The sequence below is a fragment of the Mytilus galloprovincialis genome, chromosome 6, assembly GCF_965363235.1.
Source record: "Mytilus galloprovincialis chromosome 6, xbMytGall1.hap1.1, whole genome shotgun sequence".
Taxonomy (NCBI): Eukaryota; Metazoa; Mollusca; class Bivalvia; order Mytilida; family Mytilidae; genus Mytilus; species Mytilus galloprovincialis.
The window spans coordinates 88,233,038-88,259,596 of NC_134843.1; the positions used below are offsets into that span (position 1 = coordinate 88,233,038).

The 26,559-nt window shown below is 31.9% G+C and overlaps 1 protein-coding gene across 1 annotated transcript in view; it reads right to left on the reverse strand.

Moving 5' to 3' along the window:
• Window positions 1-26,559, reverse strand: part of LOC143080614 (uncharacterized) — a 246,730-nt gene that overhangs the window by 43,256 nt on the left and 176,915 nt on the right. Inside the window, exons 107-120 of the mRNA XM_076256539.1 lie at window positions 23,236-23,265; window positions 22,406-22,435; window positions 18,451-18,648; window positions 15,102-15,305; window positions 11,524-11,553; window positions 11,056-11,085; window positions 9,760-9,789; window positions 9,300-9,329; window positions 7,587-7,784; window positions 5,462-5,665; window positions 3,302-3,331; window positions 2,835-2,864; window positions 1,538-1,567; window positions 1,078-1,107 (exon numbers count right to left, since the gene is read on the reverse strand). Coding sequence (XP_076112654.1) covers window positions 1,078-1,107; window positions 1,538-1,567; window positions 2,835-2,864; window positions 3,302-3,331; window positions 5,462-5,665; window positions 7,587-7,784; window positions 9,300-9,329; window positions 9,760-9,789; window positions 11,056-11,085; window positions 11,524-11,553; window positions 15,102-15,305; window positions 18,451-18,648; window positions 22,406-22,435; window positions 23,236-23,265 — 1,104 coding nt within the window. The remainder of the gene's footprint in view (window positions 1-1,077; window positions 1,108-1,537; window positions 1,568-2,834; window positions 2,865-3,301; window positions 3,332-5,461; window positions 5,666-7,586; window positions 7,785-9,299; window positions 9,330-9,759; window positions 9,790-11,055; window positions 11,086-11,523; window positions 11,554-15,101; window positions 15,306-18,450; window positions 18,649-22,405; window positions 22,436-23,235; window positions 23,266-26,559) is intronic.

Consider the following 26,559-nt stretch of genomic DNA (forward strand, 5'->3'; position numbering starts at 1 on the left):
TTTTCCTTTTGATCGATTTAATTTTTTTACTATGACATTGTCAATTTCAATGTCCTTTTGATATCTTTCGCCTGTTTTTTTTTACCAGACACAAGCTAATGAATGAATAATGTTATGTCTGTAGTATTTAAATAGAATGCATCACTACATATTTGTTCATTGATAACTATCATTATCTTCTTGAATATCTGAAATGACTGTTCAATTGATGTCAAATACAGAAAAGAACATGTTACAATTTCAGATTTGTTTACTGGACTAGTGTCACGTTTTGCTTATACATCGTTTGCATCTATATATATATATAACGTAACATGATCATTCTATTTCTCAACAAATGCGAATGTATCTTGTTTTCTTCTTTTTTTGATACAGCTGTTCTGCCTTAGTAATCAATTAAGGACCTGCTATTAAGGAAGTTGTTGACCATAGTAGTTTCGATAGTAATATGGAGAGAAAAAAGATGTTAACAAGAAGTAAACGAGCCCAATGTACATGATCATTTATTGTTAATTCAAATAACATCAAAATGTTTGCTCACATTTAAATAACACAATAACATATCAAAGGTAAAAACGGACCCATCAATACAAAGTTTAGTTTAAGCAAGACATGATACTAGGATTAACATTAAATGTCTTTCACGATCCGGTACCAGAGCTTTCACGATCGTCTCGCATGTACTTGACCACCGTTAGATATTCTTTCACGATCATTTCTCTCGTTAAACTGAATGACACCCGTGTGATAGGATAGGTGACATACAATGTCTTAATGTTCTTTGTCGTTGATGGACGTACATTTATCAAATCTTCATTTCTTCAAGATTCCCATAATTGTTAAAACGAAACAAAATAGATTTACTTGTTATGAATTAAGGCATTTGGTAAAGATATGTGTTTCCTAATCAATATGCATTTTAGTCTTCTTTGTTGCTAGTTCTGTCTTTTTATGTGTTAAATATTTATTTCATTTTGCTTACTTCAATTTTTTAACTCGTGCACAATACAATTGTTTTCAATACAACATAGTGGTTATATACAAAAGTTGATTCAATGATAGAGACTGATATCTTACCTTTTGGTTTTGCAGTTTTTACTTTTTTCCCTAAAATAGAGTGCAATAATTCTAAATTTTTCAAAATGTATAAAAATAATTACAAATAATTCATGATTTTTTTAATTTCATGCAGTCTGACTCAACTTGGATTATAACCTTCTATTCAAATGTATACAAGAACAAGGAATTGACTATCTATGCAGCATTTTTATAGCGGGTATACATATTTTTAGCAAACTTATTTTTATCATGTAATTTCTTTTGAAAACTAAACAAACGACTACTTGGTAATAAAAATCGATAATGTTGGCTGGCCTCTAAAAACATGTGTTGCTAGTTCTGTCTTTTTATGTGGTTCAAATTTATTTCTTCTTGCTTCTTCGATTTTTTCAACGCGAGACCAATATTGTATTTTTTATTACAGAATAACAGTAATAATAGCAGTAAGTTGATCCTATGATAGAAACTAGTATCTTACCTTTTGATTTTGCAGGAATTACTTTTTTCTCTAAAATATAAGAGCAATGATTTAACGTGCATATGGATTTCATGATATCATGTTTCCATATTTAAATTGTGCGTGCAAAATTTTCACTGCCAAAAAAACAGCATTTTTACAGTGTTGTCTCCCCTTACAAGATGTATATTTAATCGAATTTTTAATCTAGTTTTAATCATTCAACCTATTCTAATTGAAGCTAATTTTAAAACTAGTTTTGTCAAACAAATACAAAAAACATGATACTTTTCACCAAATACGTAAATAAAAAGGAATTTCCCTCCAAGGTTATTTTTAGTCGGGGAATTACCCCTACTTTTTTTTTAATACGAAACTGTTAGCAAAATAAAAAAAATAAACAATGCTATTTTCAGTGTTTTGTACAGGTTGTCTGTCACTGTGCACAACAGTTAAACATAGAACTCAAGGCGATAAACCAGAGAACTCCAGGTCAGAAAACACTGTCAAACATCCAAACATATTATCAACACTGATCTGTTTTCATACTTGTTTGAACTGTAAATAAATTTGATTAATCAAAGTGATCTAAAATTACTAATGGAAAGATTGGAAGGAGTATGTGTATATTTTTACTCATAGTTAACTCTTCCATAGCATTGGTAGGGGACAACAAAAACTTGCTATATAAACACTATGGCATACTTGTTAGTTATATTACTACTGATTTGTCAATTTTATGTGTCCATGTTTAAATTGTTAGTGCAAAAATTAGCAGATAATTAAAACTAAACAGATTGGCGATAAAACATGATTTTTTTTTGATAAATATATAAGGTCATTAGTTTTTATCGTCTAATACCGGCGTCACACATCTGCGTTTAGCTCCGACGTACGCCGGGCGTGTTAGAAAAATCATGTCTATCTGTCTATCCGCTAGTAATTTTGGATGCATTCAACCTGTCAATCGTTCCTTTAACGTGTTCATTGTATTGGACGTATTTGAAACGCGTCCCGGTCGTGTATTGTACGTTCTATTTTGGGGTGTTTGTTACAAACACACCCGCATACGTTTTAGTTGAATTTGAACGATCTTGAAGCGTGAACAACGTGCCTTAAACGTATTTCAAACTTATCTGTAGCTCGTTATGTATAACGTGCGTGTAGCGTGAAGGTATACGCTAGACACACGCTTGAGCTGGATGAAAATTTTTATGCTGCATAAAAAATTCCTCAAGTTGTAGCGTTCGCCAAGCGTATTTCGACGTACTTCAAACTTATACAAAAGTTGATTTAATGATAGAGACTAATATCTTACCTTTTGGTTTTGTAGATTTTACTTTTTTCCCTAAAATAAAGTGCAATAATTCTAAGTTTTTCAAAATGTATACATATAATTACAAATAATTCATGATTTTTTTTAATTTCATGCAGTCTGACTCAACTTGGATTATAACCTTCAATTCAAATTAAGACAAGAACAAGGAATTGACTATCTATGCAGCATTTTTATAGCGGGTATACATATTTTTAGCAAACTTTTTATTAAGTAATATCTTTTGAAAACTAAACAAATGACTACTCAATTTACATGTTAAAAAAAATCGATAATGTTGGCTGGCCTCTAAAAACATGTGTTGCTAGTTCTGTCTGTTTATTTGATTCAAATTTATTTCTTCTTGCCTCTTAAATTTTTTTAACGTGAGACACATATTGTATTTTTTACTACAGAATAACAGTAATAATAGCAATAAGTTGATCCTATGATAGAAACTAGTATCTTACCTTTTGGTTTTGCAGGAATTACTTTTTTCTCTAAAATATAAGAGCAATGATTTAACGTGCATGTGGATTTGATGATATCATGTTTCCATATTCAAATTGTGCGTGCAAAATTTTCACTGCCAAAAAAAAACAGCATTTTTACAGTGTTGTCTCCCCTTACAAGATGTATATTTAATCGAATTTTTAATCTAATTTTAATCATTCAACCTATTCTAATTGAAGCTAATTTTAAAACTAGTTTTGTCAAACAAATACAAAAAACATGATACTTTTCACCAAATATGTAAATAAAAAGGGATTTCCCTCCAAGGTTATTTTTAGTCGGGGGAATAACCCCTACTTTTTTTTTATACGAAACTGTTAGCATTATAAAAAAATACAATGCTATTTTCAGTGTTTTGTACAGGTTGTCTATCACTGTGCACAACAGTTTAACATAGAACTCAAGGCGATAAACCAGAGAACTCCAGGTCAGAAAACACTGTCAAACATCCAAACATATTATCAACACTGATCTGTTTTCATACTTGTTTGAACTCTAAATAAATTTGATTAATCAAAGTGATCTAAAATTACTAATGGAAAGATTGGAAGGAGTATGTGTATATTTTTACTCATAGTTAACTCTTCAATAGCATTGGCAGGGGACAACAAAAACTTGCTATATAAACACTATGGCATACTTGTTAGTTATATTACTACTGATTTGTCAATTTTATGTGTCCATGTTTAAATTGTTAGTGCAAAAATTAGCAGATAATTAAAACTAAACAGATTGGCGATATAACATGATTTTTTTTGATAAATATATAAGGTCATTAGTTTTTATCGTCTAATACCGGCGTCACACATCAGCGTTTAGCTCCGATGTACGCCGGGCGTGTTAAAAAAATCATGTCTATCTGTCTATCCGCTAGTAATTTTGGATGCATTCAACCTGTCAATCGTTCCTTTAACGTGTTCATTGTATTGGACGTACGAGAAACGTGACTAAGCGTCTGTCGGGCGTTCACGAAACTACGTTGGCGTATGTCTGTCGTTTGTCTAATGTAGATGAAATGCATGCTACGAAGGAAAAAAGTTTCTTGAACATATTTGAAACGCGTCCCGGTCGTGTATTGTACGTTATATTTTGGGGTGTTTGTTACAAACACACCCGCATACGTTTTAGTTAAATTTGAACGATCTTGAAGCGTATACAACGTGCCTTAAACGTATTTCAAATTGATCTGTAGCGCGTTAAACGTTGTAGCGTTCGCCAAGCGTATTTCGATGTACTTCAAACTTATTTAACGCGCTTTTAACGATTGCTTAGCGTTCCTCTGGCGTGCAACTAACGCATACGCATTTTATCTGTACGTTTGGTGCACGCCGGTCTGTACGCAAATGTATGACGCCGGCATAAATTGTTATTAATTAGTCATTTCTTGACCTTTCATAGTTTACTATTCGGTATTGTTTTTTCTTCTAATTGTTGAAGGACGTACCGGACCCTATAGTTGTTAATTTTTATGTCCTTTGATTGAAATCTAGTTCCCTGCAAATGATGGGGAGTTACTCTCGAGTTGCTCACATTGATGTAATAGTTAAAAATCCTGCAGAAAAGATATAATAACCAAAAGGAATAAAATACAGAAAGACTACCTTTATGTTATTTAATGCTATCAGTTGTATTTCTCAAAAGTTATAATGCATTTATATATATGACCCTTACAGATCAACGATTGCTGTTTAACTTTCCTGGGTGATTGTTTTGTTAATTCTTTTCTTTTCATTAAAATATAAGAGCCAGTCAAATTTTGAAAAAAAAAACGTCTTCTTAGATAAAACTATTCAAAGATAAAGCAGTATTTTGTTCCTCAATGCTCTTTGTACTCTTTTGGCTTTATAACTATTTTGATCTGAGCGTCAAAGGTGAGTCTAAAGAGACGAAACGCACGTCAGGCGTCTTAAATTATAAACCTGGTACGTTTGGAACTATTAAGTTCATTTTAACTCAACAATTTAATAACAAATTTTTGATTTTCTTGGAAATCATAATCAACGTACTTTTTTTAAGCATCAAAATGAATGGATTTTTTGTTTCCCTTTATCAATAAAACGGATGTCAGTACAAACATAAAACCAGATAGATTTGTAAATAAATCTTAAAATGTTCACCTGTATGGCCTATCACTTGAACTTCTGCCAAACTAAGATATCCCTTTCCGCTTCTCAAAATTTTCACAAAGCGGCCTGAGATTGGAGTCTTGCATGTTAACACTATGAATTGTCCATTTTTACCAGGTCCTTTAAAATTACTACAATGTTCCATCTTATGAAGATTTTGTCCAACTGTAACCGCTATATTCTTCAGCCTATTACCTAAAAAGATATCAATATGAAGAGTATAGACATTGTTCTTCAATCTTTAATTTGTCTGTGCCAATCCTCATATCACCGATTGTATAGAAAATAGTAAGTACACTCTTATTAATCAAACACTTTTCAGTATCGAACCTGTTTTAATTAAAAAAGACAAATTATTTTGTTTTTCGTATAAAAGTATATACATATCAAAAGGGTTTGCCAACTGGAAGATCAAAACTATATTCTAAAAAAACTCCATTCGATCATCAGGTTTCGATCTAGTTGATTTCTCCAATATGTTATTAGAAAAATATATATACTTAAAGATCGTTCTGTATTAAACAGGTAAAGTTTTCACAATGAAGGATGAAACAAAGTAGACAATTTTACAATTTAAAATAATGGAGGCCTTTATCAAGAAGTGTGATCCAATAAGGATCAATTTGATTTGGTCTCTAGAACAAAAGCAAAAGTAGGGCAAATACCTGCTTTTCGCTAAAAAATTAAACAATTGAATTACATCTTTATATTGGGAGGGCAACGCAAATGCAAAATTTGGCTTTAAATTGGAATGTATATTAAATCTGAACCAATATTTACGATCTAATAGATGCACATTTTGATACACTAAACATTTTGTTTGTTTAACTGTTTATATTCTAAAAGTGCTAAACTTCAAAGGTATGAGTTTTACTACGTAAATAGTATACCAGTTTTATTCACGTTTAACTCCCATTTAGATCTATTTCCTTCTAAATAAAAAAAAAAAAAAAAACACCAGCCACACACGTGCACCGATATTAATCGTCATAAAAAAAAATGGCGAGACACACATCCTGACAAATAACTACAGTGGTTCACGCATATGGCTAAAGTCGTTACAGGCAAGATCTGCCAAAACATTACTATATTTAGTCAAAACTATCGTATGATTGCTCTTCAAATCGTCTTATATGACATCATTGCTGTTGTTATACGCCAGAGCTTACAAATTTGTTATTTATTAGATATTTTACATTTTATATCTTTCTTCAAATTAACAATTGAATAGCATAAATTAGATAACATGGAATTTTAGGACCAAACTCTTCCTATATCAGAAGCGTGTATTTTTACAAATGGAAAACTTCGATTTTTTTGGACGTTCTCTATCCATATTTCTTTTTGAGAAACAATTATAAAGCCACATTCAACAAGTGACTTTCAGAAAAGCCTTAATTTTACTGATCATTGGTTGATTTCTTGTGAGCCATTTAACATCCGTTCGAAAATATTTCAGGCATATTCAAGACACATACATTTCAGTATTTAACGAACTGTTAGATGGTTAGTTTCAATACCCCTCCTCCATGTAAGTTTTGATTTAAGAGAGTTATATCGTCTAATCAAAATAAATTCTTAGAATGAATGATTTTAACCGTCGATCAAGTGACCCGAAAAATCAGCAGGTATCGTCCTCTTTATTCACTTAATCTATATGGCCCAATATTCCAGAAAGGTTTCAATTTCATATACTAGATCATGAAACCGCTTTTCAAATTTCCTTCCTTTTTTAGTATCTTGTTTTCTTGATATTAAACAGAGTGACCTCATAAACAAAATAGATCGTTCTTTTATTAAATGTGACTAATATGTGAAATATTTTCTCTAAAGACAGTATTGTATTTAATTATATATATCCTGAAATTTAAAACAGTGTTAAAGGTGATTTTTTTATTAGCGGATTATTTATTATATGACATAAAAAAAACTTCTAAAGATATGAAATCAGTACTAAACTTAAATCAATTTAGTTGAGAGTTTTATGATTAACATATTATCATATAAACGTGTCTATTAAAGTGCATTATTTAAAAATTAAAAGTTAACACTCATTTAACACACGTCAATTCATTTTGAATCTTATTACAAATGTACTTTTCTTCTGACTCCTTACCACAGCAATTTTTTCTGTTAATAATATTGATCTGCTTTACGCTGACAGTTTTCCCCAAATCAACACTCCAATATGGATTGTTTTGGTACTTTGTGTGTGTAAACGTGTTTTCCACTCCATCGACTGCCTTTGAAGCAGGAAATCTTGAATTGTGTGTTGAACTCTGTGATGCTTTTCTTCGAAGGGCATAGTTATATCCTATAGGAAATTAATACACTTAAAAATTAACATACGCATATATGCTCCAGTTGATTAAATATTCTAGAATTTGTATTTCTTATCAATATTTCCACTATAGAAGGTTGCTGCTTACAAGAATGCTTTACAACAAAGAGATCAATAAGTGATGTTGAAATCACCCCTTTGCAAAGTCTTCGACCGCCAGCAAGAATACGGGCTTTGTCAAGAAATATCTGATTCACAGATGACGATAGATATGTTTAGCTTGTCATAACCACTCTCCATATTATTTCCACAGTATAGGACTTACAGGATTAGCCTTATCACCGGGTTTGTACTTACATGAACAGCACAACGGGTGTCACATGCGGTGCAGGATATGCCCACCCTTCGACCACTTAATTTACCTCCAATCTTTTGAAGGGACTCGTCTTACTCAGTCTCAAGTCTTCGATAAAGTGTTGAGTATACTGTTTTCCTTTTGATCGATTTAATTTTTTGTCAATTTCAATGTCCATTTGATATCTTCCGCCTGTTTTTTTTTACCAGACACAAGCTAATGAATGAATAATGTTATGTCTGTTGTATTTAAATAGAATGCATCACTACTATTTGTTCATTGATAACTATCATTATCTTCTTGAATATCTGAAATGACTGTTCAATTGATGTCAAATACAGAAAAGAACATGTTACAATTTCAGATTGTTTACTCGACTAGTATCACGTTTTGCTTATAAATAGTTTGCATCTATATATATATAACGTAACATGATCATTCTATTTCTCAACACATGCGAATGTATCTTGTTTTCTTCTTTTTCTGATACAGCTGTTCTGCCTTAGTAATCAATTAAGGACCTGCTATTAAGGAAGTTGTTGACCATAGTGGTTTCGATAGTAATATGGAGAGAAAAAAGATGTTAACAAGAAGTAAACGAGCCCAATGTACATGATCATTTATTGATAAATCAAATAACATCAAAATGTTTGCTCACATTTAAATAACACAATAACATATCAAAGGTAAAAACAGACCCATCAATACAAAGTTTAGTTTAAGCAAGACATGATACTAGGATTAACATTAAATGTCTTTCACGATCCGGTACCAGAGCTTTCAATATCGTCTCGCAGTACTTGGCCACCGTTAGATATTCTTTCACGATCATTTCTCTCGTTAAACCGAATGACACCCGTGTGATAGGATAGGTGACATACAATGTCTTAATGTTCTTTCTCGTTGATGGACATACATTTATCAAATCTTCATTTCTTCAAGATTTCCATAATTGTTAAAACGAAACAAAATAGATTTACTTGTTATGAATTAAGGCATTTGGTAAAGATATGTGTTTCCTAATCAATATGCATTTTAGTCTTCTTTGTTGCTAGTTCTGTCTTTTTATGTGTTAAATATTTATTTCATTTTGCTTACTTAAATTTTTTAACTCGTGCACAAAACAATTGTTTTCAATACAACATAGTGGTTATATACAAAAGTTGATTCAATGATAGAGACTGATATCTTACCTTTTGGTTTTGAAGTTTTTGCTTTTTTCCCTAAAATAAAGTGCAATAATTTTAAATTTTTCAAAATGTATAAAAATAATTACAAATAATTCATGATTTTTTTAATTTCATGCAGTCTGACTCAACTTGGATTATAACCTTCTATTCAAATGTAGACAAGAACAAGGAATTGACTATCTATGCAGCATTTTTATAGCGGGTATACATATTTTTAGCAAACTCATTTTTATCATGTAATTTCTTTTGAAAACTAAACAAACGACTACTTGTTAATAAAAATCGATAATGTTGGCTGGCCTCTAAAAACATGTGTTGCTAGTTCTGTCTTTTTATGTGGTTCAAATTTATTTCTTCTTGCTTCTTCGATTTTTTCAACGTGAGACCAATATTGTATTTTTTATTACAGAATAACAGTAATAATAGCAGTAAGTTGATCCTATGATAGAAACTAGTATCTTACCTTTTGGTTTTGCAGGAATTACTTTTTTCTCTAAAATATAAGAGCAATGATTTAACGTGCATATGGATTTGATGATATCATGTTTCCATATTTAAATTGTGCGTGCAAAATTTTCACTGCCAAAAAAACAGCATTTTTACAGTGTTGTCTCCCCTTACAAGATGTATATTTAATCGAATTTTTAATCTAGTTTTAATCATTCAACCTATTCTAATTGAAGCTAATTTTAAAACTAGTTTTGTCAAACAAATACAAAAAACATGATACTTTTCACCAAATACGTAAATAAAAAGGAATTTCCCTCCATGGTTATTTTTAGTCGGGGAATTACCCCTACTTTTTTTTTAATACGAAACTGTTAGCAAAATAAAAAAATAAACAATGCTATTTTCAGTGTTTTGTACAGGTTGTCTGTCACTGTGCACAACAGTTAAACATAGAACTCAAGGCGATAAACCAGAGAACTCCAGGTCAGAAAACACTGTCAAACATCCAAATATATTATCAACACTGATCTGTTTTCATACTTGTTTGAACTCTAAATAAATTTGATTAATCAAAGTGATCTAAAATTACTAATGGAAAGATTGGAAGGAGTATGTGTATATTTTTACTCATAGTTTACTCTTCCATAGCATTGGTAGGGGACAACAAAAACTTGCTATATAAACACTATGGCATACTTGTTAGTTATATTACTACTGATTTGTCAATTTTATGTGTCCATGTTTAAATTGTTAGTGCAAAAATTAGCAGATAATTAAAACTAAACAGATTGGCGATAAAACATGATTTTTTTTTGATAAATATATAAGGTCATTAGTTTTTATCGTCTAATACCGGCGTCACACATCAGCGTTTAGCTCCGACGTACGCCGGGCGTGTTAAAAAAATCATGTCTATCTGTCTATCCGCTAGTAATTTTGGATGCATTCAACCTGTCAATCGTTCCTTTAACGTGTTCATTGTATTGGACGTATTTGAAACGCGTCCCGGTCGTGTATTGTACGTTCTATTTTGGGGTGTTTGTTACAAACACACCCGCATACGTTTTAGTTAAATTGAACGATCTTGAAGCGTATACAACGTGCCTTAAACATATTTCAAACTTATCTGTAGCGCGTTATGTATAACGTGCGTGTAGCGTGAAGGTATACGCTAGACACACGCTTGAGCTGGATGAAAATTTTTATGCTGCATAAAAAATTCCTCAAGTTGTAGCGTTCGCCAAGCGTATTTCGACGTACTTCAAACTTATACAAAAGTTGATTTAAATGATAGAGACTAATATCTTACCTTTTGGTTTTGTAGATTTTACTTTTTTCCCTAAAATAAAGTGCAATAATTCTAAGTTTTTCAAAATGTATACATATAATTACAAATAATTCATGATTTTTTTTTAATTTCATGCAGTCTGACTCAACTTGGATTATAACCTTCAATTCAAATTAAGACAAGAACAAGGAATTGACTATCTATGCAGCATTTTTATAGCGGGTATACATATTTTTAGCTAACTTTTTATTAAGTAATATCTTTTGAAAACTAAACAAATGACTACTCAATTTACATGTTAAAAAAAATCGATAATGTTGGCTGGCCTCTAAAAACATGTGTTGCTAGTTCTGTCTGTTTATGTGATTCAAATTTATTTCTTCTTGCCTCTTAAATTTTTTTAACGTGAGACACATATTGTATTTTTTACTACAGAATAACAGTAATAATAGCAATAAGTTGATCCTATGATAGAAACTAGTATCTTACCTTTTGGTTTTGCAGGAATTACTTTTTTCTCTAAAATATAAGAGCAATGATTTTACGTGCATGTGGATTTGATGATATCATGTTTCCATATTAAAATTGTGCGTGCAAAATTTTCACTGCCAAAAAAAACAGCATTTTTACAGTGTTGTCTCCCCTTACAAGATGTATATTTAATCGAATTTTTAATCTAATTTTAATCATTCAACCTATTCTAATTGAAGCTAATTTTAAAACTAGTTTTGTCAAACAAATACAAAAAACATGATACTTTTCACCAAATATGTAAATAAAAAGGGATTTCCCTCCAAGGTTATTTTTAGTCGGAGGAATAACCCCTACTTTTTTTTATACGAAACTGTTAGCATTATAAAAAAATACAATGCTATTTTCAGTGTTTTGTACAGGTTGTCTATCACTGTGCACGACAGTTTAACATAGAACTCAAGGCGATAAACCAGAGAACTCCAGGTCAGAAAACACTGTCAAACATCCAAACATATTATCAATACTGATCTGTTTTCATACTTGTTTGAACTCTAAATAAATTTGATTAATCAAAGTGATCTAAAATTACTAATGGAAAGGTTGGAAGGAGTATGTGTATATTTTTACTCATAGTTAACTCTTCCATAGCATTGGCAGGGGACAACAAAAACTTGCTATATAAACACTATGGCATACTTGTTAGTTATATTAATACTGATTTGTCAATTTTATGTGTCCATGTTTAAATTGTTAGTGCAAAAATTAGCAGATAATGAAAACTAAACAGATTGGCGATAAAACATGATTTTTTTTTATAAATATGTAACACTCAGAAACGTGTCCTTTCCCCCAAACGTGTCCGATTCCCCCAAACGTATCCACATCGACATCACTGAACTGCAAAAACATGTCTAGCTGTCAAAGGGCGCCAAAGCGTGTAATTTGTATAAACGCTCAAATGTGTACATTTTTTAATAAACCCCCAATCGTGGCCAATCCCCCAAACGTGTCCATACCAAGCTTTTTATTTTACTGGAACTATCATTCGTGTTCATATTATAAAACGTAGGTTATTTGTGTGTTGTTTTTTTTTATTATTATTATCATTGTATACTCATTTTACGATCTTTTACTATTTCATTAAAAGATAAAAAAAAATTACTTAAATTCTTTTTCTATGCGCATTAAAATGTTTGTAGCATTTCACTCTATACAATGTGCCATACGTTGTATTTTGGAAGGCATCAATTTTTTTAATTTGTGCAACTTTTATTTGAAACGGCCTCTATATTACATAACAGACATTGAAGTAGTTTCTTACTGAAGTCATAAAGAAATCGGTCTTTACTCGCATATATTTTTCTTTAGATTAGTGGTCATCCCAAATAACCGTAAAAATTAATGCCCAATAATAAATTCCCGGTTTGATAATATAACCTATCTACAGTATATATCGTTAATATGATATCGTTCAAATAACGAATGAAATATTTGGCACTGGACGTTATTTCTCTTGTTCGTGTGTCTTTAGTGACGCTCGTATCCTAAATTTTATTAAAAATTAGAACTGTTAAAAAAAGAGGGAAGGTCAATTCGACGGAAAGCCCACCGTGCGATATTCTGATTAATATAAAAGGCATCATCGGAGTTTATTAGTATAAAATAATTTACATAGTAAACAATTAATTGAACTGTACCAGAATTATGTGTATGTTCGCTTTAAATGAGCATGAAATACTTGCAACTGGACAATAAGCAAATTAAGTCAAAAGTTAATGCATATGTTACATATTCAATTTTCAGTAATGATAATCATTAACAACCGGCATTGAACAAGTTAATGCTAATAAATTACCACTTCATCAACTATGTCCCCCATCATAGAACTGCCGTGAACGTTATTGATGTCGCGTTTAGGACATGTATTACCGCTAAAAGACGCCAGACGTTCGGGCGTTTAAAAGTGGACACGTTTGGGCCAATAACAATAGTATCGGGCACGTTTGAGGGTTCTAAAATCGGACACGTTTGAGGAATATTGAATATTATGGACACGTTTGGGGAGAATAGACACGTTTGGGGAAATCGGACACGTTTAAGGGGAAGGAACGTTTGGGAGTGTTACAAATATATAAGGTCATTAGTTTTTATCGTCTAATACCGGCGTCACACACCAGCGTTTAGCTCCGACGTACGCCGGGCGTGTTAAAAAAATCATGTCTATCTGTCTATCCGCTAGTAATTTTGGATGCATTCAACCTGTCAATCGTTCCTTTAACGTGTTCATTGTATTGGACGTACGAGAAACGTACCTAAACGTCTGTCGGGCGTTCACGAAACTACGTTGGCGTATGTCTGTCGTTTGTCTAATGTAGATGAAATGCACGCTACGAAGGAAAAAAGTTTCATGAACATATTTGAAACGCGTCCCGGTCGTGTATTGTACGTTCTATTTTAGGGTGTTTGTTACAAACACACCCGCATACGTTTTAGTTAAATTTGAACGATCTTGAAGCGTATACAACGTGCCTTAAACGTATTTCAAACTTATCTGTAGCGCGTTAAACGCGCTTGTAGCGTATGTATAACGTGCGTGTAGCGTGAAGGTATACGCTAGACACACGCTTGAGCTGGATGAACATTTTTATGCTGCATAAAAAATTCCTCAAGTTGTAGCGGTCGCCAAGCGTATTTCGACGTACTTCAAACTTATTTAACGCGCGTTTAACGATTGCTTAGCGTTCCTCTGGCGTGCAACTAACGCATACCCATTTTGTCTGTACGTTTGGTGCACGCCGGTCTGTACGCCAATGTATGACGCCGGCATAAATTGTTATTCATTAGTCATTTCTTGACCTTTCATAGTTTACTATTCGGTATTGTTTTTTCTTCTAATTGTTGAAGGACGTACCGAACCCTATAGTTGTTAATTTTTATGTCCTTTGATTGAAATCTAATTCCCGGCAAATAATGGGGAGTTACTCTCGAGTTGATCACATTGATGTAATAGTTAAAATCCGGCAGAAAAGATATAATAACCAAAAGGAATAAAATACAGAAAGACTACCTATATGTTATTTAATGCTATCAGTTGTATTTCTCAAAAGTTATAACGCATTTATATATATGACCCTTATAGATCAACGATTGCTGTTTAACTTTCCTGGGTGATTGTTTTGTTAATTCTTTTCTTTTCAATAAAATATAAGAGCCAGTCAAATTTTGAAAAAAAACGTCTTCTTAGATAAAACTATTGAAAGATAAAGCAGTATTTTGTTCCTCAATGCTCTTTGTACTCTTTTGGCTTTATAACTATTTTGATCTGAGCGTCACTGGTGAGTCTTCTTGAGACGAAACGCACGTCTGGCGTCTTAAATTAAAAACCTGATACGTTTGGTAACTATTTAGTTCATTTTAACTCAACAATTTAATAACAAATTTTTGATTTTCTTGGAAATCATAATCAACGTACTTTTTGTCCCATATTTAAGCATCAAAATGAATGGATTTTTTGTTTTCCCTTTATCAATAAAACGGATGTCAGTACAAACATAAAACCAGATAGATTTTTAGATAAATCTTAAAATGTTCACCTGTATGGCCTATCACTTGAACTTCTGCCAAACTAAGATATCCCTTTCCGCTTCTCAAAATTTTCACATAGCGGCCTGAGATTGGAGTCTTGCATGTTAACACTATGACTTGTCCATTTTTACCAGGACCTTTAAAATTACTACAATGTTCCATCTTACGAAGATTTTGTCCAACTGTAACCGCTATATTCTGCAGCCGTTTGCCTGAAAAGATATCAATATGAAGAGTATATATGTTACAGTGAATTTGTATAATCAGGGATTATGTAGAATCACTGATTTTTCAGGGAATATGTATAATCACTAAACTCATTAGTAATTATATATAATCCCTGAAAATGACCAGTGATTTTACATAATCACTGAACATTTTAATAATTATTCTACAAATTCTCTAATATGATTTCAGGGATTATGAATAATTTAATGATCCTTTGTTTGATAAAAATAATAATATAGACAAATTATATTTTTTTCTTTCATTAATTCCTTGCCAGATGAAATAATTTTGCTTTTAAACACAGAGGATGATCTAAAAGATATAACCAACACAGGGTTTCGAGATAAAGTTGAAGACTTCAAAATTAATAATATCAACATCCCCTTTATAGCAATAGCTTTACATGTATTGTTTGTTTATTAAAAGCCAGCGTCAATTGAATATTCAGGTAAAAAAGAAGATGTGGTGTTATTGCCAATGAGACAACTGTCAACAAGAGACCAAAATGACACAGAAATTAACATCTATAGGTCACCGTACGGCCTTCAACAATGAACAAAGCCCATACCGCATACCGCATAGTCAGCTATAAAAAGCCCCGAAATGACAATGTTAAAAAATTCAAATGAGAAAACTAACTTATTTATGTTCTATTTTTAAATCCACAAAGCATGTTTTTTGTGATACAAATACAAATATACAAATATTTTTATTGGCACAAACTCATTAACAATAAATGGTTAAGACCTATGGCATTACATACAACTATAATAATTGACATGGTAGAATGAAAGGTTACATGTAAAGCAAATCGTGAAAGGGAAACCCGAAAAACATAATGACAATTGTTTAAAAAAAAGTCTGAAAAAGGATATCGCCTGACTACAAAACATGGTATCTTTCTTGCTCGAACCGGTTCAAGGTTGCAAATTCCCATCTTTTGTTGGGGGGTACCTTCAGATTTTTTACTGAACACTTTATTTCACTTAGGCGTGTCGTTAAAATCTGATTTCGATAAGTGCAGGAAACGGTTTTCTAAAATGTGAATATTGTGGTATTAACAGTTGTGAAGCATATTATTTTGATATATTGTGTTTCACATTTTCATGTAGTGTGCCTAACATTTTAAAAAATTTGGGTTATCATTTTGATATATTGTGCTTAACATTTTACAATTTCTGTTACTTTATAATGATGTTTTTATGTGATTTTATAGAATAAATAATTTCAATTTTATTCATTTTCTTTATAAATAAAACTACTTATTATGTAGAATCCCTGACGTTTTTTCTAGTAATTATACATAATCCCTGAAAATTTAAGTGATTATATATAATCCCTAAACTAGCCAGTAATTCTACATAATCCCTGAAAATTTCAGAGATTCTACATAATCACTGATTATACAAATTCACTGTAACATATACATTGTTCTTCAATCTTCAAATCTTCAAATTATCTGTGTCAATCCTCATATCACCGATTGATTTCTCCAATGTGTTATTAGAAAAATATACTTAAAGATCGTACTGTATTAAACAGGTAAAGTTTTCACACTGAAGGGTGAAACAAAGTAGACAATTTTACAGTTTAAAATTATGGAGGCCTTTATCAAGAAGTGCTATCCATTAAGGATCAATTTGATTTGGTCTCTAGAACAAAGCAAAAGTAGGGCAAATGCCTGCTTTTCGCAAAAAATTTAAACAATTGAATTACATCTTTAAATTGGGAGGGCAACGGAAATGCAAAATTTGGCTTTAAATTGGACTGTACATTAAATCTGAACCAATATTTACGATGTAATAGCTGCACATTTTGATACACTAAACATTTTGTTCGTTTAACTGTTTATATTCAAAAAGTGCTAAACTTCAAAGGTATGAGATATCCTACGTAAATCGTATAACAGTTTTATTCCCGTTTAACTCTCATTTAGATCTATTTCCTTCTAAATATTAAAAAAAAAACACACGCCACAAACGTGCACCGATGTAAATCGTCATAAAAAAAATGGCGAGACACACATCCTGACAAATAACTACAGTGGTTCACGCATATGGCTAAAGTCGTTACAGGCAAGATCTGCCAAAACATTACTATATTTAGTCAAAACTATCGTATGATTGATCTTCAAATCGTCTTATATGACATCATTGCTGTTGTTATACGCCAGAGCTTACAAATTTGTTATTTATTAGATATTTTACATTTTATATCTTTCTTCAAATTAACACTTGAATTGGGTAAATTATATAACATGAAATTTTAGGACCAAACTCTTCCTATATCAGAAGCGTGTATTTTTACAAATGGAAAACTACGATTGTTTTAGACGTTCTCTATCCGTATTTCTTTTTGAGAAACAATTTAAAAGCCACATTCAACAAGTGACTTTCAGAAAAGCCAATTTGACTGATCATTGATTGATTTCTTGTGAGCCAGTTAACATCCGTTCGAAAATATTTCAGGCATATTCAGGACACACATATTTTCGTATTTAAAGAACTGTTAGATGGTTAGTTTTAATACCCCTCCCCCATGTTAGTTTTGATTTAAGACAGTAATATCGTCTAATCAAAATAAATTCTTAGAATGAATGAGTTTAACCGTCGATCAAGTGACCCGAAAAATCAGCAGGTATCGTCCTCTTTATTCACTTAATCTATATGGTCCAATATTCCAGAAAGATTTCAATTTCATTTACTAGATCATGAAACCGCTTTTCAAATTTCCTTCCTTTTTTAGTATCTTATTTTCTTGATATTAAACAAAAAGACCTCAAAAACAAAATAGATCGTTCTTTTATTAAATGTGACTAATATTTGAAATATTTTCTCTAAAGACAGTATTGTATTTAATTATATATATCCTAAAATTTAAAACAGTTTTAAAGGTGATTTTTTTATGAGCGTATTATTTATTATATGACATAAAAAAAAAAAATCTAAAAATTTTAGATCAGTACTAAACTTAAATCAATTTAGTTGATAGTTTTATGATTTACATATTATCATATAAACGTGTCTATTAAAGTGCATAGTGTTTAAAAATTAAAAGTTAACAATCTTTTAACACACGTCAATTCATTTTGAATCTTATTACAAATGTACTTTTCTTCTGACTCCTTACCACAGCAATCTTTTCTGTTAATAATATTGATCTGCTTTACGCTGACAGTTTTCCCCAAATCAACACTCCAATATGGATTGTTTTGGTTCTTTGTGTGTGTAAACGTGTTTTCCACTCCATCAACTGCCTTATTAGCAGAAAATTTTGAACTGGCTGTGGAACTCTGTGATGCTTTTCTTCGAAGGGCATAGTTATATCCTGTAAAAAATTAATACACTAAAACATTAACATACGCATATATGGTCCAGTTGATTAAATATTCTAGAATTTGTATTTCTTATCAATATTTCCACGATAGAAGGTTGCTGGTTACAAGAATGCTATACAACAAAGAGATCAATTAGTGATGTTGAAATCTCCCCTTTGCAAAGTCTTCGACCGCCAGCAAGAATACGGGGTTTGTCAAGAAATATCTGATTCATAGATGACGATAGACACGTTTAGCTTGTCATAACCATTCCCCATATTCTTTCCACAGTATATGACTTACAGGATAAGCTATCACTGGGTTTGTACGTACATGAGCAGCACAACGGGTGTCACATGCGGTGCAGGATATGCCCACCCTTCGACCACTTGATTTACCTCCAATTTTTTTGTGGGTGCTCGTCTTACTCAGTCTTAAGTTTTCGATAAAGTGTTGAGTATGCTGTTTTCCTTTTGATCGATTTTATTTTTTTACAAAGACATTGTCAATTTTAATGTCCCTTTGATATCTTTCGCCTCGGTTTTTTTTACCAGACACAAGCGAATGAATAAAAAAATGTTATGTCTGTTGTATTAAAATAGAATGCATCACTACATATTTGTTCATTGATAACTATAATAATCTTCTTGAATATCGGAAATGACTGTTCAATTGATGTCACATACAGAAAAGAATATGTTACAATTTCAGATTTGTTTACTGGACTAGTGTCACGTGTTGTTTATACATCGTTTGCATTTATATATATAACGTAACATGATCATTCTATTTCTCAAAACATGCGAATGTATCTTGTTTTCTTCTTTTTCAGATACAGCTGTTCTGCCTTTGTAATTAATGAAGACCTGCTAATAAGGAAGTTGTTGACCATAGTGGTTTCGATAGTAATATGGAGAGAAAAAAGATGTTAACAAGAAGTAAACGAGCCCAATGTACATGATCATTTATTGATAAATCAAATAACGTCAAAATGTTTGCTCACATTTGAATAACACAATGACATGTCAAAGGTATAAACAGACCCATCAATACAAAGTTTAGTTTAAGCAAGACATGATAGGATAGGTAACAGACAATGTTGTAATGTTCTTTCTTAACGCATGTTAAATATATAAGTTTTCAATACAGAATAGTGGTTATGTACAAAATTTAATTCAATGATAGAAACTAATGTCTTTTGGTTTTGCAGGTTTTACATTTGTCCCTAAAATGAGAGAGTAATAATTCTATTTTTTTTAAAATGTATACATAGAGATCATAACAAAAAAATCATGATTTTTTTTTAGATATTTTTTTTATTCATCATGGATGAACAGGCATTAGCATAAATTATCTATAGTGGCACATAAAAAAACAAACAAGATAAATAAGCATAATCAAGCAAATAAGGTTTAACAAAAATAGTAATAATAATATGATATGATATAACGGTATACAATATATATACATATATATATATATATATATACAACTCGTCTAAACATCAACCCAACAATGTTAGATCTGTAAATTGCTTTCGCAAATGTTTGTTTATTCCCTCGCCGGGATTCGAACCCATGCTACTGAGATATCGTGACACCAATTCGCCTGCACTGTAACCGGCGCGCTAAACCACACGCCCACCTGGGCTTCATAAAAATGAATTTTTCGGGGGCCGGGTTTTACCTTTTCGCGTCAGTTTTAATCTAGCGTCGTACTACAGTACATGATATATAAGGCATGAAGATATTATTTTTACAGATCAGCTAAACTATCTATAGTAAAGGATCCTACAAATTAATGTAAGGTACAGTCACATAAATAATTATATTTATAAGCACGTCTGAACCAGTGACAACTCTACAACAGATTTATCAATCGGATCACCAGCAGTGATGGTGATACATGGCTGTGTACATTCTGTATATACAACTCGTCTAAATTTCAACCAAACAATGTTAGATCTGTAAATTTGCTTTCGCAATTTTTTTGTTCTTCCCTCGCCGGGATTCGAACCCATACATAATCCCTTAAACATTTCAGTGATTATATATAATCCCTTAACTAACCAGGGATTCTACATAAACCCTGAAAATTGCAGGGATTATGTAGAATCCCTGATTATATAAATTCACTTTAACATATGGACGAAGTATAACATTTTCATAAAAATATCTATAGTGATAATGGAAATTACATTTAAAGTACTTTTATACATAATAGTTCACTATTAAATTATTTAATGACTTTATCCCAGGGGTTCTAGTACATGTTATAGTCTTTCACACTCATATTTTTTGAGGAAATATGTTTGTTTTTCTAAATTTATATTTTCTTTGATATAGTTTTAAAGTCCCTCTATACGAGGTTTTTCCTCTTGCATCTTTAATCTGTATATGAAATACTTTACAAGTAAAATGTCTTTATTTTTTATAAAATTCAGTTTATAGTTATCATAAAGACCAAACATAACTATATCCACAATTAATGGAATTTCAATAATGTGTTGTTTTTAAAATCCAGGCATTCCGATTGTGCCAAATCTCTCCTACAATATGACAGACCCACAATAAGTGTTCTATGCTTCCTGGTTCTTCCTTGCAAAATGTACATACATTACACTATACAAGGTTCATTTTCAAAAGTAAAGTATTAATACCTAAAATAAGGCGAATTCGGTATTGAGACCAACAGAGCTTGGTATTTTTTGAAATTTTAGTGACACAGTTATGGATTTTTTTCCAATTCACTATAACATTATTCAATATACCCTCCCATTTTCGCTCAGCTGTTATTACAACTGGTATCGCACCTTGATTTAAAATATTATACATGTCTTTTGAACCTTTGTTTGACCTGAAAAATATTTTAATGTTTGGTCAGAATTAATTAGTTTGTTTTAAAGAATTTACTTTATTCTCCCTGCTATAGAGCTAGATGCTAATTTATAAGTTGAGTGTAAAAGGGTAATTGTACGCTTTTTTTTAAAAACTGTCTTGATTTACCTTCCTTTGGAATACATGTGATTACTCCTTGCTTCTGTGTGACGGACATTTTATTTCCCCTTTTTCATATGCATCATTTTTTGACCTAAAGACAAATTTCCAATATCTATCCAAAACTCTTTAAAAAGTTCTGCTGCGAAGCCATCTGAAGGGGGGGCTGTTATTATTTTTCATCCTTTGCAATGATTGTGTTACCCCACTAAAGGTAATATTACCTTCTAAAGAATCTTTTTCATTATCATTTAATTTATGTGTTTGAAATGGTATTTCCCCTGATATATTGACATCTTTCGTACTCTCTTGTCTTCTGTAAAGCTTCTCATAAAATAATTTTGTTTGCGTCAAGATTTCTTTTTGATTTTCTACTACAGTATTTATCATTGATAATATTTTTTATTTTTCAAGCATTCTGACTCAACTTGGATTATAACTTTCAATTTATTTATAAGTACAAAAACAAGGGATTTACTATCTATGCAACATTTTGTTATTGCATGATAAACATTTTTAAATTAAACCTATTTTGATTCTGTATTTATCTTTTTTTTAAATTAACAATTGACTACTTGTTCAAAAGACTCAATAATGTAAGCTGGCCTCTAAAAAGACACGTGTTGCTAGTTCTGTCTTCTATGTGGTTCATATTTATTTCTTCTTGCTTTCTTCATTTTTTTAACATCTGACCACTATTATATATTTTTTAGTACAGAATAATAGTAATGATAGCAAGAAGTCGATCTTAAGAGAGAAACTAGTATCTTACCTTTTAGTTTTGCAGGAATTACTTTTTTCCCTAAAATAAACAAGTGCATGCAGAATTGTCAATATCATGTTTACATATTTAAATTGTTCGTGATAAAATTCGCAGATAAATAGAACTACACAGATTGGCATTAAAAATGATATTTTTTTAAAAACAAGCAATTATGTTAATATTGTTGTCATTGTTACGCCTGCTGTGATAATTAAGTAATCAAAAACAGGAAAAAAAAAACACATTGTTTCAAGAACAATTGCATCATTTGTGAATAACACAATAACATCAAAGGTGAAAAAAAGCTTATCAATAAAAAAATAAATTAACCAATCATGATCGAATAGGTGACAGACAGACAATTTGATTTCTTAATGTTTTTTCTCGTTGATGAGGGTCCATCTATCAAACATGAATTACTTCAAGATTCTCATAATACTTGAAACTTTATAAATTAAATTTACTTGTTGAGAACTAATAAATTTGGTAAATATATGTTTCTCATTACAAATATGCATTTTAGTCTTCTTTGTTGCTAGTTCTGTCTTTTTATGTGTAACATATTCATTTCTTTTCGTGTAAATCATTTTTAAACTCTTGTACAATATAGTATGTTTCAATAAATAATAGCGGTACTGTTCTCAAATGGATTCAATGTAACAACTAACATCCTACCTTTTGGTTTTGCGGATTTTACTTTTCGAAATAAATATTTTTTCATTTATATTTCTTCTTGCTCTCATTTATGTTTAAACGTGCGAAAAATATTATATTTTTTAATACAAGAGAACAGTAATAATAGCTGTTATTTGATTTTATAATAAAAACCAGTATCTAACCTTTTGGTTTTGCAGGAACTACCTTTTTCCCTAAAATATAAGAGCAATGATTTTACGTACATGCAGATTTGTCTGTATGATGTTTCCATATTTAAAAGAGGGACGAAAGATACCAAAGGGACAGTCAAACTCATAAATCTAAAACAAACTGACAACGCCATGGCTAAAAATGAAAAAGACAAACAGAAAAACAATAGTACACATGACACAACATAGAAAACTAAAGAATAAACAACACGAACCCCACCAAAAAGTAGGGGTGATCTCAGGTGCTCCGGAAGGGTAAGCAGATCCTGCTCCACATGTGGCACCCGTCGTGTTGCTTATGTGATTACAAATCCGGTAAATAGTCTAATTCGGTAGGTCACATTCATGAAAGGGAAGGGGATTGTAGTTACGACGTGAGGAACATATCCAATATCATTTGTGAAACGGTTATTCCATAACGGTCAACCAACTCGTGATGGCGTCCGTAAAATTTACGAAGGGATGATTTCAACTTCACCATTTGGAACTCTTGGTTTAATAGCTTCCTTGTGAGCAGTAACCCTCTATCAAGAAAATCATGATAGGAAATGCAAGCACGGGAATATCGTATCAATTGGGAGATATATACCCCGTATGCAGGTGCTGCTGGAATGTTGCTACTTAGAAATGGAAAGTTCACAATTGGAAAGCTGAAATCATCTCTTTTGTCGTAAAGTTTTGTTTTCAACCGACCCTCATTGTCAATTTCTAGATGTAAGTCAAGATATGAAGCCGACTTAACTGTATCTGTAATATCCTTTATCTCCAATTCGATGGGATAGATGCGTTCCACATAGTCACCAAATTTTGAATTGTTTAGTGAAAGAACGTCATCTATATAGCGGAAAGTAGAGTTAAAGGATATTGCTAACTTCTTATCTTTCTTCCGAAGAAGTTCCTGCATGAAGTCAGCCTCATAATAATAAAGAAACAAGTCGGCAAGTAGAGGGGCACAGTTTGTTCCCATTGGGATGCCGACAGTCTGTTGAAAAACACGTCCTCCGAACGTTACAAATATGTTGTCAATCAAGAAATCAAGCATCTTGATAATATCGGTTTCAGAGAATTTTTTGTTTGAATCAGAATGATTCTTTACAAAGTATGATTTATCCCTCCCTAAGACAAGATACTTGTATCTACGTTGGCCATTCTTTTTTATGAAGCAAAGTAATACCAACTCTTTCAATTTGTCTTTTAGTTTGGAATGTGGAATACTTGTGTAAAGAGTAGAAAAGTCAAATGTTTTAATACTGTTACAAGATTAAAGAGAGTTAGATTGTATGTACTCTAAAAGATCTTTGAAATTTTTAAGTATCCACATCTGATTCACGCCACCTCTAGAATAGGCAGTTTCACAATAACTTTGAAGCCCGTCTTTGATTGCTGATAAAATAGATGTTAATAATTTAGAAAGAGGTTTCGTGGAGCACTTGGAAGACTTGTAAGGACACTTATGTAGTTTAGGTATCCAATACAGTGATGGAAGATCCAGTTCTTTATCTTTGGTTGAAAAACCAAAGGAACAAAGAACAGACCTATGATTATCCTGGATTTCCTCTTTGGTAAGTGTCGTGAGGGTATATGTTGAGTTTCCAAGTGAATTGTCTATACCTAATTCGTTTATCAAGCAATTAATGTAGTGACTTTTAAAGACAAAAACGATGTTATTTGGGGCTTTGTCTGCGGGGACAACAACATATTTATCATGGAGGTCGGATAAGTGTTTAGCAACATTTGGATCTTTAAAGATTGACATAGCATGGGCATTGATGGACCCATTCAGTTTCTTGATTCTGATTTGTATTAACGACCTCACTGCCTTTATCCATTCGGATAGAGTGTCTACGTCTTCCTTTTCACGTTAAGCCCATTGCCTGGCATAATCCTCGACTGAGTCCATCAAAATTTTAAAGTTGTATTTCCAATTGATGGATTTAGGCTCACGATATTTCGGACCTTTCGATAACACATTTCGTAGAGAAGTGTTATTAACAATGTTAAGGTCACCGGTAATAACGTGGCCAGCAGGATTATATATGAATTGGGAACTAGCACAAGTGCAATCAGGAGGTTTAGACTTGAAGTCGTCAATATCGAGATTCTGCAAAACGCGTTTGTAATTGAAAATTTTAGTTGCAATAGGTTTGGTATAGGTATAAGAAATTATTGGTACAGACTGGTCTTTGAAATAAGGAGGTATTTTCGATTGAACTAATTTATGATGAAGAATATTGCCTAGGTTGACGCCATCGAGACCTTTATTGGCAAAGGGAAGATTTAGAAAAGATCTTTTCTCTTTTTCGTCTTTTCCAATGCGAACTGGCTTGAAAAGTCTGTGACTTGCAATATCCGAAATTATAGCTTGAAGTTTGTATTGGTTTGAATGAGGGTTTGTAACAGTGGATTCCAAACATAAATTGAACAGAGAATGAAGTTTTGAAAGGGGTAATGAATAAAGTTTCGTGCGAATGTGATGAATACCTAACGGCTTTTGTATGAATGACAGCAAGTCATCAATAGAGACATCATGCAGAGAAGGTGATGTATAATGACGATGACCATGACTGCGTCTACGTCGAGGAGTCGAGTTGTAAAATATTCATCACATTCACCGAGTTACACGAAGGACTAGATAGAATACCTATACCATCAATTTTGTCATTGCAGCCATACGGTGTTGCAGTTCCCAATTGTCTAATCCAGTAGTCTTCTTTTTGTCTACGGAGAGTCGTTGAAAGATTAGGATTGTTAGAGCTATGGTATATCTTTTCGATCATGCGAACTGTCATAGAAACGATTGAATGATCGGGCTGATTGAAATGCTGTTATAGAATGTCGTTAGCATTGAGGTTAATGTCTGATCTATGACCGAACATATGTTTGTTTAGCCTTCCTTTCGTTTCACCGACGTATACCAATCCGCAATGGTTGCACTCTTATCCGTAGACGACATTTATCGATTTACAATTCAGATCATCGTAACTTCTGGTAAAATATGACCTCTTGGTCAAATTGCTAGTGAATTCAGCATCTGTAATTGAAATAGCACATGTTTTGCAGCCTTTGATCTCACATTTTGAAATGCGACAGTGTTGTACTGTGTCATTAAAAATCAAAATGTCTTTAAGGAGAACTGAACATGGCTGTATATGTGTAATATTGCTATTGTCACTAGGACGATGATCTGAATGAGTCGTGTTTGAGATATTTGTTATGTCTGGTGATGAGGGGACACCTGACATATCAGACGACACTGTGTCCATGGTGACGTCTGTTTCGGACCTTTTTATACTGGGC